Source organism: Dryobates pubescens, chromosome 19 (assembly GCF_014839835.1).
Source record: "Dryobates pubescens isolate bDryPub1 chromosome 19, bDryPub1.pri, whole genome shotgun sequence".
Classification (NCBI taxonomy): Eukaryota; Metazoa; Chordata; class Aves; order Piciformes; family Picidae; genus Dryobates; species Dryobates pubescens.
In genome coordinates, this window is record NC_071630.1 from 21,820,913 (window position 1) to 21,841,224 (window position 20,312).

Below are 20,312 nucleotides of genomic sequence, written 5' to 3' on the forward strand. Positions count from 1 at the left end.
GCCTGTGGCAAAAAAAATAGGGGGGAGGGGGGGAAACCCCCACCAACTACTTGTGTAGGAAAATAACGTTTAGGAATTTATTTGTTTTCTTATTTAAAATCTATGTGGGACACAATCTTCAAGATTAAGTCAGAGTTTGCTTTTTCTTGCTGCCTGGCATAGAGAAATGCTTTCGTATATGCAAATGAGGAGAAAATGCAGCCTCTTTCAGCAGTAATAAGTATCTGCCTGTTGCTACCTTAAAATCACAGGAATCACATCTGGTAACTGCCCTTTTCTCATGTTTCCACTAGTTTTCAGACTTCCTCTTGTGGTAGCTTGAGACTGCGCATCTGGATGTTTTAAACATACAAAGGAATTGCTAGAGCAAGCAAAAGAGAAAACGGTGCAGAGAGTTAAGATGTGCAGATAAGCAACTGGTGCACCCTGCAGCTAAAGTAACGGACAGGCAGCCCGGGAAAAGCTTTTTCCAAAGAGGAGAGCACAAGTCTAGGCAGAATGAAGACTCACATTGTCTGTGGCTTCGTCTTTAAAGTACTATTAATCCAAGTATATCTTTTGAACACAACTTTAGCTGCACCATCACCAATTATTAAGTTTCCTGGAGACAGCACTCCCAAAACAGACAAAGAACTAGCAGTGGTAAGTGTTGGTTTCATCTTTGCTTCAGCTTTGTATTGTCGTTTCATAAGCAGATGTTTCTTTCTTGTTTCAGCTGAGGCTGAGGAATGACTGTAGCATTTTCTCCCTAGGGTCTCGGGAAGTGCAAGCTAGCAAGGAAAGGTATCAGCTTTCAGAACTTAAAACTAGAGCCAAGTAATGTTTCCTCTCTTCAAATTTTTAAGCTGGCAAAGAAAACTGTAGGGTTTTTTTCCCTTAAGTCTGAATATACAAAATAATTTCATTAAGTCATCATGACTATAATCAAAAGATTGCTGTGATAAGAGGGGAGAAGGGCAAATAAGAGACATCTAATGTTTTTACTTAAATCAAGCAGAAGTATGGGCTGTTAAGACTCACTCAGTGCACGGATATGAAGCTTGTTTCCAGATTGCTTACTGTGCATTGCATAAACACAGCTTTAAGGGACAATTACAAGCCAAAGCTGGCTCAAGTTTCAGAAGCCATTGTGACTAGGTTTGACTTTGAGAAGAAATCTCATCAGAGGTTTAAAGAAATATTTAATTTGGTTTTTTCAAATTCAATCTGGAACAAAACTCAGAATTTGGATTTCTGTGACATTAGCAAACTATAGCTATAACTCTACAGTATTTTATTCTAACCTTACTTTAGCCCTGTGGACCTTCAGAAAAATGACATGGGGAAGTCCATTTAAGGGGAGATTGTGATGGATTATCCTTATTTTAGCATGTAAATTATAGACATTTCTCCTCTTCAGCAGTAAGTCCATTTAAAGGAAGATTGAGATAAATTATCCTTATTTTAAGGCACAGAGATCTGAAAGTTGGTTGCTTTTCTTTAGGAGTTGGTGTGCATCTTGGCAAAGCTTGCCAGGTTAAAGAAGGTCCAGGAGAGGGTAGAAAGGGAAATTCCAGATGGGAGCTGTGGTGGAAAGTTTAGAAAAACAGACTATCTGACCCAAAAAGGACACTCCTCAGCCTTTAACCTAAATTCACCCAAGGTTTTGCCTTAGCAGCACAGCAGCCAGGAAATGGGGGGCAGAGCATGTGGGAGAGGCCAGTGGGGTCCCACACATCCAGCAGTGATTTTACAACTTTTAAATAAGGTGTTTTGTTATTTAAAGCCAGGCTTTTATTCAGCAACAGTAATCCACATCTCGTCTCATCTCTGTTTCTTTTGAGCAATGTATTTATTCTGTGTACTCAGGAAAATTACAAGCTGGTTTAACACTGCAGTTCTTCTTTGTCTTCTTTGTAGTAGTCTTGGGTAACACTAACTGGCTGCCTTTCCCTCACACCCACCTTCAGAACAGGCCAACGCTCCGCATCAGAACACAAATTGCTATGTTGCAGCTGGACCCTGTTTCATTAATGGGCTGGATCAAAATTCCAGATCACCACAGCTCCCTGCTGACTCTGGGGAAACTGAACTGCACAGCCTAGGCCAAGATGTGGTTTACAGAGACACTACATTTTCTTCAGGATTCTCTTCTCACAGAACAGCTGGTTGTGTTCATTTCTCAGATTAAGTAAAATCTCCGTTTTAGGAAAAACTGAGAGGAGTTAGCTTTTTATTTAGAATCTTAGAAAGGAAAATTCTTTACCATGTCTCATGTTGTATTTTTGGCTGTGCCTCTTATTCCCAAACCTAAAATGGCAAGAGCAACATCCTGCTTCTGAGTAAGCTTCAGGTCTGATGTGTAGTATCATGGTACATCACTGGGAGATGCAAACTCCAATAAAATGGTAATTGGGGTAAGAACAGATCCTCCAAACCAGCCTCTTTGATCGTGTTCTTTATGCATTTCACACAATTTCCACAGGCCCCATTAACTAAAAGCAGACAGAAGTGTAGTAGTAGCAAAGGCAAGTCATTCTGCGTCCATTATTTACCACTGCCACAGCCTCCACTGGAGGCACACCACATCAGAGGTTAAAAATCACACAGGCTAGACATAACTGGTGCTTAATCAGAAGGCAGACAGAGGAGCTTCTGCAGGACACACAATATCTTGATTAAATCCTTTTTCTGAGTAAGCTCTGAACCATTTCCTATGCAGGGTAGATGAAAAATGCCTGGACTTAATGAGGAGGTGGTGAAATCCAGACTTGACCAACTGCAGCCATGAGGCATCCTTCAATCACTTAATTAGAGACATAAAATAAGCTTTTCCTCAGGAATACTTCCTAGCACAAGAACTTAAATGTGCAGTCATTTTGTCAGGCTGCTTCTAATCCTCAGTCAGAAATAATTCTCTCTGATATTTCTGACATTTTTGGCAAGTGTAACTTTATCTTTATTTAGTTGTTTTCCTACCTTGGATTTGTAGCTAGTATTTTAGATATGAGACCTGAAGGATGCTTCTGCCTCTGCTACAGACAATTCTACTGTAAAGATCTGCACCTTGCAGCCTCCCTGTTTACCCTGTTTAATGGTATCATTGGCCAGGGCACTTCTCAGCTCCATATTAAGCACCAGTTTGGGGGGCCTACCCATCACTCTGGGGACATCTGACAGAGCTGTAGCTTTTCTTTTAGAACTAGGGACAAAATACCACAGGCTCAGACTGCAGTATGGAGTTCCTGAAATATCTGTGCAAGAGAACCATAAAATTCACTTTACTGGATAATGCCTACAACTCCAGATAGTTTAGTCAAGCTGATTAGAACCTGTGACTGAAAACAATTAGATAATTATAAGTTATTGTCATTATAGAAGTACCCAAACTAACACATCATTATTTATCTTCTCCTCAGAGAGTATATAAATTCAACAATTGAAAGCTGTGCATAATCTAGACAGCACAACTGAGGGTACCTGTGCAACAGTCTAAGCTAAGTCTGGATCCAAAACACTGAATCCAAAATGTCCAGCTAGCCCACAGGCTATGTTTGCAGTCTCGTCAGGAACAGAGTGGATGAAGGCTTTCAGGCAGTGTGCTGAAGATCCAATTTCTTGCCACTCTTTTTCATTTGAATGACTATGTTTTATGGCAGGCATTCTCTTAGAAGCTCACAATTATACTGCCACTCAATGCTGAACTTATTTTTGTCTTTAACTGAACCTCACTTGCTAAACAGGCCATAAGGAATGGAAATGGAGGAGACTCAAATGGACAGTGTTTTGGATGAGAGAGGAGAAAAACAGGGTTTGTGCTGCCTTTTTGATCCCTTATGACCACTGCTTTCTAAGAGGAGGCAACTGTGATCTGCCACCATGGCTGTGTCAGAAAGATCAGCCTAATAATCTGCTGAAGCATTCAATGCAGTTTTGATTATGCAGATACTAATTGGCTGCAGTGTCCAGGCAACTGAGATGTTACCAAAAACCTACTTCCTCAGGTCTTCACAATCTGACTCAAACCCAAACACACACAACATAGCTCTGTGGTTTGAATAAACAATGGGGTTTGGATGGGTTTTTTTTTCCTTTCTCAGTTAAGGTGGTCTTATTTGTGTGGTTGCTTTGATACCTTAACAAGTTCCTCTGTAATCCATAGAGCCTTCCAAGAAAACAACTATACAAAATCTAGAATTGTGAGCAGATTTATACACCACAGACAAATCAAAAAGGATAAACCCATTTTGACTTTGTAGTTCTACATTAAAGCTGTATGCTCTACTTATTAATAAAGCAATTCATTAAGTAAAGGTGATAGTTAATAGTGGAAATGATTGGTTAAGTAGCAAGCTGTGTGATCAAGGATGGCTTGTGTCAATTAGATTCTGCTGGTCTCTCAGTTACTAATAAGAGTAGGGTTTTTTAACCTGCCATGGAGTTACAGTATGTGTTTGTAATGAGTAATTATGTCTTTTCTGAATTTTAAAATCTTTGTTCTGTGCCCTTTTTTCAAGCAATACCTGAACAAATACTATGGGTGCCCCAAAGACAATTGCAATTTATTTGTCCTGAAAGATACTTTGAAGAAAATGCAGAAATTTTTTGGGCTGCCTGAAACAGGAGATTTGGATCAAAATACTATTGAGACAATGAAGAAACCCCGCTGTGGTAACCCAGATGTGGCCAATTACAACTTCTTTCCAAGAAAGCCAAAATGGGAAAAGAATCACATAACATACAGGTACTGACTACTGACATTGGGTTTTGCTCATATATAACCATGGTGCTTGAGAACCAACCAAGACACTTATACATGGAGTAACTGCTGAGAGGGCTACACAGGACTTCTTCAATTCAAGTAAATTTGTGTGGCAAACATTCTGAGGGAACTAGAGAAGCAGCATCTCACCCATCCATGCACTCAGCAGGGTCACAATGCTCACTGACTACATATATGTAGGAGAGCAAACTCCTCTGCATTTAGTAGTCACACAAATAGAGATCATCAAATAAATTTTAAAATGAAAGAATCACATTTTGGACATATACAGATGGGATTTAAAGCAAACCTATTGCAAGTGGTTAGATCTGCTTCAATTTCTTAGTCTTCTTCTGAAACACCCAGGGATCAATAGAGTTCTCACTGAGGTCAGTAATAAAAACCATCTCATTACCCTTAGGTTGTTCAGGAACAAACTTTTAGCACCAAAGAGAACAAACAGCAGATTTTTCTTAGCTGCTTGACTTGGTCTGCTGCTTCCTCACAAGTCCTGTGCTACAACTAGCTAATAAACACTGCAAATACCTGTGACAACTCTCACAGCCCCTGCCTGCTGATGTGCTTCCTTTGATGTTTCCTCATTGTCCTTAGGCACAAAGTAGTTTCCCTCACTGTGCATAGCATAGTTGGGAACTTGTCTTTACATCAAATCAGCTTGCACTGAACATCCAATTAAAATATATGAAGACAGCAAGGCACTTCAGAGTTTGTCCCTTTGCCACAACAGGCCTACAGCTCTATCTCACACGCTCTCACCTCCCATTCCCACAATGTATCCCATTGCCAGTGTAACCTACGCACAAAGGATTAGCATTCAACTGGGATGAAACAATCTGCAGCTCACCACAAAGGTGAGGGAGAAGGGCTGGTTTACTGCTGTTATTATTAAAGAGCCAAACAACCTACTCCTGATACTTTCAGAATGTTATTGAGGTCATTCTCTGACCTCTTATAAATCTTATGTATCAAAATATGCTTGCACGTGCATGTCTCAAGCCACACTAACTTGACAGCGGCTCAGCACCAATGCAAAAGCCTAAGCGCTTTGTGCAAGGCCCACTGCCATGCAGGCTCTGTGCACCCTGGCTGTGTCCTTTTATTTGCCCTGCTGCAACAATTCCAATGGAAAAGAAACAGCCACTGCCACATCTAATCAAGTCTCTGAATCAAAGGAAGGTGGTTGGGTCTCACGTGAGCAATGTTAACTGGTTTCACTAACAAGTCTACTCAGTATTTTGATCAGTGAAAAACAAATACAGGGAGCAGGGTTATGTGGTATTTAACTCTTGCTTTTACCTCCAAGGATTATAGGCTACACCCCGGATTTGGATCCTGAGACAGTAGATGATGCCTTTGCTCGAGCCTTTCAAGTCTGGAGCGATGTCACACCCCTGCGATTTAACCGAATAAATGACGGAGAAGCAGACATCATGATCAACTTTGGCCGATGGGGTATATCTCTCGGGGTTTACAGATGGGTTTGGGTTTGCTCCTTTCATTAAGCCTTAGTGTTGGAACGATCTCCCCTCAGTAAGCAGTACCCATGAGCCTTTCTGGCGACCTTTGTCCTAGTGTGCACTTGGCTCTATACAGCCCAAGATCTAATTTCACCAGGATTTTATGTTTTTTCTTTCTTTCTTGTGCATGAGAGAGACAGAGAACTATGTATACAATAGCCTTACACTATATTTATCTTTCCATAAGATAACTGCTAGGGGCAGGCTTTTATTTTAACTTTTATAAAGCAAAAATAGAACTGGGAAATATTGGTACAAATCTTCAGATGATGTGAGCTGGCTTCCTGCCACAGAAAAGAATGGAATACCCTCACACTGTTTATTTATAGCTCCATACTCAGCTCTGCAGTGATAGAATGGAGGTCCTAACATAGTGAGACTTGAAAATGGATTTGTGCCTCTCAGTTGTAAATCCAGAGCTGGCCTCTGCTCTTCAGCATAGGAGAATGTCCAGTGCTTTCTTTGGTCTTGGAGAATTTCAAAATCTGGATCCTAAGATGAATTATGGTGTAGTCCAGTTGATGATAGGGGAACTTGATTAATTTTTGTAGTACATGTCTTCTCAATTAACTTTGGTTTCCCCTGAAAGAATGTTTTTAGCTTTCCAGCGTAAACCTGAGGCATTTTAACTTCTTCCAGAGAGTCACAGAATTTTTAATATTAATGAAGATACTTGTGCAGCAAATCACTTGGGAGGTGGTACAGTTCAAAGAATAACAGAGCTCTCTGTAAAAGCCTCCATTTCAAGCTGGTTTGCTTTGCTTTAGCTACAGACGAGTTGACCTCAAAAGCTTCAGAGGTCCTGTACAGAAGTCAAAACTTCAGATCCTCATACAGACTGGCTTGGTTCACAAAAAAAACAAGTCTTACGAAAGCAGAAGTGTTTCTGTTGGTTTTAACACTTGCTGGATATAGCCAGCTCAGAAACAGAGGGAGAAGGGCTTCTCCCACATTCATTCATTCATTCTTATCACTTCAGTGCATGTCAGACTCACAAGAGCTGAGATATCCATGTTTTAATTTCCCATCTTCCTTTCAAGCAACAGATCTACTTGGAAATAAATGGGAGTAAGAGATCAAATGTATGTCAAAATCTTCCTGACAACTGACCCACTAGGCTACTGAAATGAACTGAACTAGTATTAAGCATGACACCAGGATGAAATGAGTGTAAGAGGGCAGAGAAACAGACCTGTGTATTTAGTGCTTCAGTTAAATGGCAAGACACCAGACCAAAAGACCTGAAATGATGCAACTGGAGATGCTGGCAGCCAGCTTTGATGCACAGGTCAGCATGGTGGGAAAGCTATGAATACCAGGGTTATGCCCTTGCCAGCCTGCCTTACCCACATGTGGTGTACTTCCAAGAAAAGCCTACAGTGTAATAACAGGAGAGCTTCTTAACCTACTGCTGCCCTGTGAGCTGCCTGTGTCTCAGAGAAGTTGTTGTGGAGGAGGAATAGGCTCATTCACCAAACTCAGAGCACTGAGTAAGAGCTAGCTCTCCAGATAAAGACTACTGAAGCACTCAGCTGATTTGTTTTCCTGCTTAAAGTAGTTAGCATCCTGCACAAAGAAAAGAGCACAGTAGTTTGTGGTACAGCAAAAAACCAGAATTGCTTGCAAAGAGAGGCCTGCCTTTGCTTTCAGCCTCTGTGTTGGGACTGATATGAATTCTCTTAAAATCCCCCTTACCTACTGTCTTTATTTTGCAGCCTCCATTGACAAAGTGCAGTGTGTATGCAGTCATACATCCAATTTGCAGTATCTCACTGTTCTTCACTGGTTTTGATTCCTTTCCACAATACTTACGAGATATAAAATAACATGCTGTCACAACTGCTATACTGACACTTAATGTTCTTCCCAAGAACTGGCTTCATTTGTTCTGGTTCAGTCTTGCCAGCACAGCCCATGCCAATAAACTCAGTCACTATAGCATTCTACTGCTGTCTTGGGTGGCAAAGTACACATGAAATCATCGCTCATGTATAGGCTGTGACAGAGCTGAGGTCATTAGGCAACTGCTCTTTTTTGTCTGCTTCCTCCCGCAGAACATGGTGATGGCTATCCATTTGATGGCAAAGATGGTCTTCTGGCTCATGCCTTTGCACCAGGGCCAGGAATTGGAGGAGACTCCCATTTTGATGATGATGAGCTGTGGACTCTTGGAGAAGGGCAAGGTATCAGATTTTTAATGTTTTAGAACACATGGCTTGCTGGCTTCTATGTTTTAATGCTGTTTCAGGTGCTGCATTGAATGTTTTCCTTTACATGTTAGGGAGTGAATATTAAAACTAAATTTGTTCTCTACAAAATGTTTCAGTAATTCCCATATACATGTTTCCCAGTGTTTCACTTTCTGCTCTTCTACTGTTTCCCCCTGAAAAACTCAATTAATAATGGAGCTGAGGCTGCACAACCTTCATGAACTGAGGGAAAGTACAAAGCCACAACTAGGATGTTGAATGCTTCCATTCTCAGGGACTCAAACTACGACATCTTTTAAGTTCATCAGTAAAAGGCAGATTGGTCAGTGCTTTTCTGATGTCATGCAATTTTAAGATAACTTAAGCTGTGGCTCCAGTTGTTAAGTTGGAACCATCCACCTGAATAAGTCTTCTCATACCCACAGTATCTGTCAGAATGAGACTATAAATCCCTCATGCTAATGACTGAAACAAAATTTGACATAAAACCATGGATTAGGAACACATCCAAGAGACTTTAACAGGCAGCTCACCATGCACTTTAGGAGAAAACAACTGAAGTCCAGATATTACCACCTGAGCTAGGCAAGACCAAGTATGAGTAGTTTGGAACCTCTTTGTTCAGCTTTCATTTTGCCACATTCATAGAGCACTAATTACATTTCTTATACTATAAAATATAGAACAAGAATGCAATCTCCTGTTTGCTTTTCATTTCAGATTGCAGTTTTCTCACCTGTACTTGCATTGAGGGGAAAAAATAAAATAAAATTGATCTTTAATACCAAAACAGTCAAATTCCTTGCATTGTCTGTCTTTTAATTTGAGTAGGAGCATTGCACTAACTGGACTCAGACTAACAACGAACAGGAGGAAACTGTTTTCTATATTAGTGAAAACACTGCATAAGGATACAGCTGGTTACTGCCATTGAAATAAACACTATGGCTGAGTGAATTATCTGTAATACATTAGCATATATCCACCACCCCAGGATTGTAGTCCTAGATTACATGTGACAAACTGAAATAAAGCCCATGAACCTGGGGGTGTCTGCTTTACCACCCTAACCCCAGTGCCACAGCAAACCTCACTCAAGTCAAATCCCAAATCCCAAAGTGGTTTCTGAGGCACAAGGCATGTTCAGCTCATGCTCAACTGCTGCCTGGAACCTTTCAAGCAATACTGAAGATTTTAGACCATACTACCAAAGAGACTAAATTATTAAATGTATTAGCAGTAGGTTTATAGGTTTTCCTTGCCATAGCAACAACAACATATATATTTTTCTGGGCTGATTTTAAGGACTGGTCATTCTAATACTTTGCCATGAGTAATATCCATGTAATTCTTTCAAAATTACCACTTACTATGTCAGCTATGATCACCTTGCCAATGGAGAGACCAGAGGGAGATTGAATTTCAAACTGGAAATTCAGACTGTGTTTCTCTACCAGTATCCTCCAGGAAAAGACGATGTCCAACACCCTATTTTTTTTAATCAGTTGATGGCTAATTTCACCACTGCATTTGTTCTCTTTATAGTGGTGAGAGTGAAGTATGGAAATGCAGATGGTGAATACTGCAAATTTCCCTTCTGGTTTAATGGCAAGGAATACAATAGCTGCACAGATGCAGGACGCAATGATGGATTCCTCTGGTGCTCCACAACCAAAGATTTTGATGCAGATGGCAAATATGGCTTTTGTCCCCATGAGTGTAAGTAGATCATTGTTTCTATGGTTCTCTTGCTGGTAAACTGTTCCTTACTTATTTGCTCACCCACTTGTATTTTTTTTTTACTTCCTTACTGGCAGATTTAGATTCACTGCTCTTTAATGTCTCCTCAGCATCCACGCAGACAAAATTCTCTACAGGCTCCCTTGGTGTAGGAGAGTTTGTAACTGATGGCAACTCATGCCTAAGCCTTTCTCTAGAAACAAAGAGATACTGAAGTTGAAGTTATGTCTGAAACAATGTCAGCCCCATATATACACCAAAGACACTACAGGTGGAGTTTCACAATCCCAGAATGGCAATCACCTTTTAGAATAAGGATAATGCCACACGTGGGGCTGGAGCACACTAAATGACAGAAATCCCTCCCTAAGCTGCAGACTGTTGCGCAGGCAGTTGAAACTGCATCTCCTTCGAGAGCAAAGACTTCCAAAAACTAGCAGTTAGGAAGGGAACCCACTAAGCCAGACCTCCATAGCTTTGCATACCAGTTTTACCAATTGGTGGCCCAGGTTCTCTGAGTCTAGGAGGCCTTTAGTGTAACGTGACAGCATCATTATCACAAACCACATTTTAAATGACCACATACTGCTTTGCAAAATAAAAATTACTGCATGTCAGCCAAGTATCTCTGCTGGCACTAAGTTCTTTGTATGCTGGTAGATTTCAAATTGCTGTCCAGGAGAATACTCAGAGTTTCAGAGTTTAAGTGTTGGGTTTTTTTAACATGGCTCTTAGGACTCTTGCTCATGTAGTGCCAACAGCTCACTTCAGCTACAGCCATGACATAACTCTGCATTCATAACTCAGAATTCCTAACTCTCTATCACCATCAGCACAAAACTGCTAGAAGATCCAGGAAAGCTAAGATCACACTTGATTTCTAATGTTTTGGAGTATGAACAGAATCCTATTTCACAAGCAACTTATTTTGTAGTTGGAAACACCCATTTACAGCTTAAACAATGCTTGAAATGCTTTCATGTAGCCATGAACATTAAAAAAATATACACAATATGCCTGTAATCCTTCAAATGAAGTTAGGACAATATGTCCCCCTCTTAAACATTGGACGCAAGGATTTATATGCCTGACAATCCTGATGAGTCTATTGGATAGAAGATTTTGAGCAATTTATTACTATCTGGGTGTTGATTTGATCTTCTGTATGTCACACAGCAGGAAACCTTTAGAGAAGCAATTAAGTATAATGGGCTGTAGCCTACTGTGCTGATTTATCAGCACTGAGTAGAGAAGGGGCTTTTAGCCACTTGTTCCATCTCCTGCTTGCCAGCTCCAAAGTTTGCACCACTGTTCATATACATTCCCCATACTGCAGTTTCCCACCTTTGCTATTTCCCCTTTGTACCTAACCAACTGCAGTAAGATTTTGGCAGCAGGGCGTGTTGCATCACTCCTGTTCCCTTGCATCCTGAGCGACAGATCTGCAGGGTCAGAAAAGTCCTGCCTGCTACTGCTATGTCATACCAAGTAAGAAGAGAGTTATGAAAGAGAATGAAACAGAAAACAATGGGGGTTTTGTTGGACTCATGTTAATCCTGCTTGGAACAACATTACTAAATTATGTATAATATTATGGTGATGACATGCAGTCGGTACAAGGGAAGCGAATGCAGAGAGGTGGAAGAAAATTATTGATGCTGAAGAATCAGAGCTAGCAACACAAGTTCAGAGTTTTGCCAGAGCAAGAACGCACAAGCACAGCCCAACAAGCCTCAGACAAGCCTCAACTCATACTGTAAAAGCACATGTATGTGCATTAACATGCATGTGCCAGTCAAGCACACACTGTTTTTACAAAGATCACAGATATGTGACTCTAGGAAAAGTCCTGATAGCCTGTACTCTAAACTGCTCTGGTATCCTATTGCAGCCAAACACTAAATGGATTCCTGCTTGACTAGTTCTGGGGAATCCTCAAGCTCATTTGTGAGATCACGTAGTTTTCAACACTGGGTTTGGATACTTGTGGTTTACAAAGCTAGTCTGTTGTACAACACAGCAGTCTTCTAACCTTAACTTGATAAAAACAATATTAATTTCCAAATCCCTAACTGCCCACTGTAAATCACATCTAGAGCTGAGATCTACCATGGTGATGATTATTTATACAGCTATAAGGGATGAGAAATCAAAGAGTGGGAACCTTAAATTTCAGATAATTAAAGTATTAATTATTGTTAGTTAGCTGATCTCAGAACTAGCTTCTTTAGCCTAACACTTATTTCAGGAGGTTGTATGTGTGTCCACACAATCATTTTTTCCTAAAACTTTGCCATGTCCTTCATTCCCCACATTTCCCCAAACCTCCTCTACTTCAGGTTAATACTTCCAGTTGGAAAAAAGCAAAACTGGGCTTAGTTCTTTAAAACACTCTGAATGCTCAAATATATTTGGAATGAAGCTTAGATTATAGGTAACTGGACAAACAGATCCACATACCCTGACTGAAACCCTTTAAAAATTCCAAAGTCATACAAAAAGGAAAATGTAATCATTGAAGCACTCTCAGGAAGACCTGATTTGGAAGCTGATGTTCCTGAAAACGCTTGTGTCAGGGTTTCTGAAACAGAACAGAAGAGCTTCAGCCTTTTGTTTCTGATGTAATTATTTCGCAAGATCCTTGAGCAGTTATGGACAGATGTTTCTTATTAAGCTCAGAGCAGCATTGTTCACTCATTATTCCAAGACACCATTTGCTAAAATCCCACTAATAAATTCAGATAGGGGAAGATTTACATCAGAGAGTGCATGTTGGGGCAACATTCCCAGTTGTCTGTGTTTGTTTCTCTCCCACTTAATTCAATGACATTAGTTTCAGTTCTTCTCCTCACAGAGGCAAGCTGCATGTTTGGAAACATTTTTAATGTATAGTACTGAACCAAGCTTTCCTAAAGTAAATCCCAGATCTGCACCCTGATTCTGCAAAATGCTTCAACTACTATTTAGCAAAGCAGAAGTAAGCAAAGAAGGAAGTTATGGACCTGCCACACAAATCTTAGGCATGTGTGCTGAACCTCTCCTTTGCCATACGGCATCAAGGAATCCTGAATCCTTCTCTTCACCAAACTCTACTGACACTACAGGGACTTTAGGCTCCTATATTTGGTCCCTCAATTTCTAACATTACTGACATCTGTACTCTGCCTGCACCTCCCTCACATTGGTCAGAGTCCTTGTAGGCTGATGCTCAACTGCTCTCCCAGGCAGAGCCCTCATGAAGCTGTAGCTACCTCCACCTTGGATCTGTTCCACGGGATTTTAAGCAACCTTCCAGAATGAGGTTTCCTTACGTCACAACTGGCTGGTTTTTCTAGGAAGAGCTAACAGTGCAGTCCAGTCTGAATCTGCTCTCACATCAGCATACCTTCCCTAATTTTTAAATGGCTTACCATGGTAAGAAAAAGAGTCAGGCCCTTTAAGATCCCTTTACGAGTAAAGATTTTGGTCTGGTTTGTTTTGGAGGGAAGCAACCTAGTCTCTAACTTTCATTTACACTAAAGCAAAGAGTTTTCTAGGACTGGAAAACTTAAAAATGATTGTTGTTACCATCACATGATGTTACCTTGAGCAAAATGAAAAACTGCATTTTGACTGTGACTCAGGAAGACTCTGTGCAAAGCAGTAAGAGATTGACTTTCCATAAAGTTTTTGTAGCCCAGCCACATTTAAACCAATTTAAACAACAAAAAAAAAGGGGGGGAAAAAAAGCTATTAAATTACAGAGGTTGACAGATCTAGAGCTGAGAGCAGCTCATGTGGTAAATGAGTCATCTAAACAACCCAGTTTAATTTTGTCTTCCAATTCTATCTTTCCTTTATGAAAAAATAAAGCCTTTCTTTGACCCAAATAGCCACAGTCCTAGTTGATGCATACTTCCTAATTTATTGCAACATCCGAGACAATGAAAACATTTGCAGCTTGCTCTTTTGGGAAGGCACAGTGCATGCTGCAGTTATCTTTGTCCTAAGGTGTAGGACCTCTGTGTGGCTGTATCCCGATGCAGATCAACACAAATGCGAGTTCAGCCCGATCAGAAATTCAGTAAACTCAGGCACGCAAGCGAGCTCTGCAGAGCTCCCAGTGCTCTCCGCAGTGGGATTGGAACTTACTTCAGTAAATCACTGGTTCATGCCCCTGGTACTGAGGCCAGCTACTGATTTAAGTGGAAAAGGCAAAATGAGTCATCCATGTCACAATACTCTATCATTAGAACCCTTCCCAGTCACCCTTCAGCCAGAAAAAGTCTTGGGTTTTTATGTATTACTACTGTAAGAAGTGAAACACACTCACAAACAATGCCTCTTCCCATCAATGGATCAGGCTAAGCAAAGGCAAATCCCCTCAAAGCCTAATCAAAGACACCAAGGCTAAAACAGCCTTTTGGTCACCAAAACAACAGTAAAATTTAAAAAACAACCTGCCAAGGCTTCCCACATACACGTTTGGGTTCTAGCTGTAACTTCAAACTGGGAGCAGAAAAGGGAGAAAGGGGTCCCCTCACGCACCTTAAGTAAAGGATTGTCTGTGGCTCTGTACAGAGTCTGCCATTCTTGCAAACATTTTGGATGTAAGGTAGAAGAATCAGCAAAGCACTGAGGAACAGGAGGGACTTTCTCTGAATCCTTTCTAAACATTTCAAGAAGATGTATTAATTCCATGTTATGAGGCAGGCTACTAAGGATGATATCAGCCCCTATTCAAATAGCCTGTTAGAATTTTCTCCATTCCCAGTTCATCTATAAGGATCAATCAGTTGTATCTTTCTATACACTTGTGAGAGAGTAACATCCCTTGTCTGTCTTGCCAAAGCAGCTCTTTGTTGGTGTAAGGAAGACACCCTAAGTGCAAACTGCAGCAGACATGACAACTGTCCAATCCCTGTCAAGACCTTTGCACGTGACCGTCAGCACATCACGGTTTCTTGGTGACATTTAGCACTCTGTATTGACCTTTTTCTCTTTCCTTATCCCTACAGCACTTTTTACGATGGGTGGCAATGGTGACGGGCAGCCATGCAAATTTCCCTTTAAATTCCAGGGCCAATCCTACGACCAGTGCACAACAGAAGGCAGGACAGATGGGTACCGATGGTGTGGAACCACCGAAGACTATGACAGAGATAAGAAATATGGATTCTGTCCAGAAACTGGTATGAGGAATATCACTTGCCTGAAACAGACTAATTTCTCATTGTTCTAAGTAACAAACCCCCTTTTCTACACCTTCACCACAGAAGGGGTGATGAGTGAGGCATAATTTCAGCATAGGTGTAACTACAAGAGGAACAAGCTACATAAATGATACAGTATGCCACAGCACACCGAGGTTATCAAGGATACACAAATGTCACTGAATCGCAGGACTAAACGTCTGCCACTTCAGGATAATAATGAATAGAACGTGTTCATCTTCTTTTTGGAAGAGAAGTCTCATGTGATGGAAGAAAGCATGAATAATATTTTAGTTTAATACTTAGCATTCACACTTGAAAAAGAGAAATCCTGTTTAGTATGTTAAGCTGGAGTTAATGGATCTTTTCAGGAATTCAAAAGAACGAAGTGAAATGGTTCAGAAAATAGGTTTCTGCTTTCTATACAAAATTTTATATTCTTTAACCTGAGTTTTATTATATAAAAGGACAAAAAAATAATTTATAGCCTTGTATAGATTGGCAGGTCTTCAATTCTAGGATAGAGACAAGAGCCATAGTATTGTATACGTTGGCTGCGGCAGTTCTAAAATCGCAGGCTTTCAACAGAGCCAAGGGGATGCTACATTCACCCCACAGCACCCTGGAGCTACTTCCAAGGCTGTGTACATCCTCGGGTTTGAGTGGTTAGAAAACGGCCTAACCATTTGCCATAGGGATTTGAAGTATTGGTACGTGGCTTCCTGTACCTTCTGATAACCAGGTGTAACCCTTCAATTTTACCTTCCAGATGTTTTTAAAAACATTTTGTTAAAAGGATCCCATCCATTAGGACTTGCTGCACAGTTAAGAAGAGGGAAATGTACATGGTAGTTCTAACAAAAGAACCAATCTATCTAGAATCTCTGTAGCCAGAGCCTTGCATTCTTTTCACATCATGCTTATGATAACTACTTTTAACCATAATTTTAAATTTAGCTGCATCTTCTTCCCTCTAGAAAATATGTGTGCATTCACATACAAATGTCATTTCTTGTATATCACCACCTACATACTGCATAGATGAGAGCAAACTTAGGGGAAAAATTTACAAGTTTTCCAAAAAATAGCTGTTAAAAATGAAGAAGTCATCCCTGTTTGATTCCTTTTTCTTTAGAACATGTTTTAAACCATATGCTTTTAAGCTTCACCCTGCTGTCAGAACAAAACAATTCCTCAATTTATTCAGTATGACTCCTGAACCTTTTGGGTTTTGGTTTGCGTTTTTTTCTTTCACTTCAAAGCTTATACCTGAGTGAGACACCTCCTAACCAGCCGGATACTCAATAGGCCTTTAACCTTTCTGACACTAAACTTGCCTCTGATCTATTAGAGACACACTTTAAAACACCACCAGGAGAGACCATCAAAAGATACTTGCTATGCAATCACCTTCCACAAGCCACTATTAACTGCTGCTTTTTCAAAGCTCTGAACCTAAGTCCAGGGCTCACATTCTCGCTCCCACCCAAACCGTTGGCAAGGTCACTGCAATGGCAATGCCTTGCCTTTTCCCTTATCTTCTGTGTCAGACGATTTTCTTTGCAAATATTACTTACCCCTCACATTCTTAGGAGGATTGCAGATCTTTTGCTTGCCTTCTGTTTTTAATGAGTAGTTCAGAAGAAGGTGCATCATCTTAATCTCACAAAAGGGATTCCCTTCTCACGGTTTTTCTGTCATTCTCCACAGCCATGTCAACAGTTGGTGGAAATTCAGAGGGAGCTCCTTGTGTATTCCCCTTCATCTTCCTTGGGAATAAATACGAGTCCTGCACAAGCGCAGGACGCAATGACGGCAAGCTGTGGTGTGCTTCTACCAGCAGCTATGATGATGACCGCAAGTGGGGCTTTTGTCCAGATCAAGGTAACAGAGCCTGTCAGAACAATACAATGGTAACTGCACAGTGACCACACCAGTAACACCACACTTACCATGACCTCATTCTCACACCTGTTTGCAGTACTTCTCCCACCCCAAAATCTGAGCAAAACCCCTACATTTAAATGCGTGACTGTTGTTAAGTCACACGAACAGCTCATCTGCCTGCAACATTCAGATTTTCTAGAATTACAACTGTGAAGCATATTTCCAAAGCATTAAAAAACAAAACAAAACTTTAATAAATAAATAAAGCAGTTTTCCTTCCAGGGCTAAAAGCCACAAGCACTACAGTATCGCACCAGTTATACTCTGATGTTGGCCAAATGAGGACAAATGCTACATGCAAAAACAATTAATACGTCTTTGACTGACCTGGCCAAAGATGAAAAACCACACAAAAAATGCGAGAGCCAGTGGATAGTGTGCATGCTGAATGGCAGTGGTTCCAATTAGTTTGTTAATCTTTGGCCTTATTTGTAACATGGGTGAAGTTAAGCATATTTGCAAACAAATGCTAGATGAAGATTTTATTATTTTTTTAGCAGGGAAATAATATCCAAATTCCAGAAACTGACTGGACATAACTGATAAAATGTTAGCTTGTGGTAAAAGATTGTTTTAACCTGACAGTATCTGGCACAACAGTGCTGATTCAGGCTCTGTTCACAGACACACAAATACACAGACCTGTTTATCACTTGCATGCCATTCCATGAAGAAAAGATTTGAGGTCTAGATTGCAAATTTAATTCTTCTGTCTTAAAAATAAATAAATAAAATGTAAAAATCTGATTTTATTTGCTGAACTTCCCCTTTTTCACAGAAGTATTAAGACCATGGTCAAAGTCACTTGTATATGAGACAGCAGCATACATCAGCCACGTAAGAGGCTTCAGGATCTCTTTAGAATGAAAAGTCCTATCAGGCAATACACATGGAATTCCTCACTGGACGCTGTAAATGCCAATGATATTTCTATCAGGAGATTTTGACGAGTACCTAACAAAATCAAGTTAAACGATTATGAATAACCTGCATGCTACACTTCTATTAAAGGCAAGCGGCTAATACTATCTTGCTGTGTTATTTAGGATACAGTCTCTTCTTGGTTGCTGCTCATGAATTTGGTCATGCTATGGGATTAGAGCACTCTGAGGATCCAGGAGCTCTGATGGCCCCTATCTACACCTACACCAAGAACTTCCGGCTTTCTCAGGATGATATTAAAGGGATCCAGGAGCTATACGGTAAAGTCCTCCATCCAAAAAAGCATACAGCACAGGTTTACATTTGGGACTCAGACCTTGTAGTGACTTGCTTGCTGCACAATACCACCAATGCCAGAAACACCCTCTGTTCCTTTCCTCCTGCTTTCTTCCTGCTCCCATTCCAATCAAAGATCACAATTTAGGAATGAAGGGTCACTAAACTTACTGAGCAGGAGGCCCAAAACTGCCCATAACCAACCTTCAGCTTAGCCTTTACTGGGACAATGAAATGCTGGACTTTCCTCTAGCTTGAAATACTTGATATGGGTTGGTTTGGGTATTTATTGTCCACAACACCCTGAGCTTCCCAGATTACAACTCTTTGTACAAGGAGAAGTGAGTTGTTTCCCATCCTAGCTTGGAAGCAGTTCACAGTGCCTTCCCATAATTCATGCTGTACCTTCACAATAACATTTGATATTAAACAGTGTGTTATACTTTGGTGTAGAACTATTTGGCAAGCTTCTGGAGTTTTGGCAAGCATCTGGATGGTGTTGGGTGATGGGTTGGACTTGATCTCAAAGGTCTTTTCCAACCTGGTTAATTGTATTCTATTCTAAAAAGTGGACTTAAGTGTTCTTATATTGGTACACATTTAAAACACTGTTTTCTCCACAGACATTATTAGTATTAAGTATTATTATTATTATTAAAGTTCCTTCCACATGTATACTTCTACCTCATAGATGCACAAGTATGCTACAGTCAATTAAGCAGTCAAAGAAAAATCTATACCATTTCTTTTTGTGCTTTTCACTTTCCTACTGAGATATCCTCCTAATTGTAAGTGACTATATTCTACAGTATTCAACACCTCAGGAATGATAATAAGACTATACTAAAATGATTACCATGTGAGACACTTTTTTTATCAAATATCTGATTTGAATCTTTATTTTCTCCTTGTTCTTAGCTGCTTTAATTAAGGCTGGGAATTGAGGCACGGGCAAGGTTAAGTTAATTTTCTAAGCTCGCACAGCATATCTTTGATAGAGTTCAGAATTTAACCCAGTTCTCTCAAGGCACACTTCAAAACCCAAGACAAAACTATCTTTGCTGCATCTTTATAACTGATATAACCCTTTACAAGCTGCTTGCTGTATAAAACAGATATTCAGAAACCCCTTTGTTTTCATCCATTATAATTATCTCCAATCAGTTGCACTCTACTTAATTTCATCAACCTGATGTTTCTGCAAAAAAGGCAGATGCCTCCTAAGGCACCACAGCAGCAGCCAGATAATACAGCAACAGAAACCAAACCAGAGGGCAAAGTGCATGTTCCAAAAAGCACATTTTGGTTACCGATGAGAAGAGAAGGATCATTCAAAGTGGCTCAAAATGCATTTTTGTAACTTGCAAAATATTGGCACTTCTAGAAAGAAGAGAAATCCACTTTGACATCTCTCAGTGGAGTTGCAGATAATTCTGAACAGGTAGACTTTGAAATTCATTTATCTTCTTTTTAGAAGCCAGAAAAAATTGCCTTGTTTTCATTTGAACCCAGTATAGTCACTTCTGAATGTCTTTCAAGGTAAATAGGCAGCTCAGCATGCTCAGACACTCACACAGGCACACTGTCTTAAAAGCAGCCAAAGAGCATATTAAGGCAGGACTGGAACCTAAGGGCTTCTCAGCTGTACTTGACCACTCTTCCCCTGAAAACATTTTCTCCTTCAAGCACTGCCTCCAGATTATTTCCCTTCTAGAGCATATTGTAA

At 40.3% G+C, this 20,312-nt stretch overlaps 1 protein-coding gene across 1 annotated transcript in view; it reads left to right on the forward strand.

Annotated features, from left to right (window-relative positions):
- Positions 1–307: 307 nt before the first annotated feature.
- MMP2 (matrix metallopeptidase 2) overlaps positions 308–20,312 on the forward strand; it is a 32,895-nt gene continuing 12,890 nt past the window's right edge. The window contains exons 1-8 of the mRNA XM_009899131.2: positions 308–642; positions 4,497–4,723; positions 6,066–6,214; positions 8,334–8,462; positions 10,035–10,208; positions 15,227–15,400; positions 17,132–17,305; positions 18,415–18,570. Of these exons, the coding sequence (XP_009897433.1) occupies positions 499–642; positions 4,497–4,723; positions 6,066–6,214; positions 8,334–8,462; positions 10,035–10,208; positions 15,227–15,400; positions 17,132–17,305; positions 18,415–18,570 (1,327 nt within the window). The 5' untranslated portion in view covers positions 308–498. The remainder of the gene's footprint in view (positions 643–4,496; positions 4,724–6,065; positions 6,215–8,333; positions 8,463–10,034; positions 10,209–15,226; positions 15,401–17,131; positions 17,306–18,414; positions 18,571–20,312) is intronic.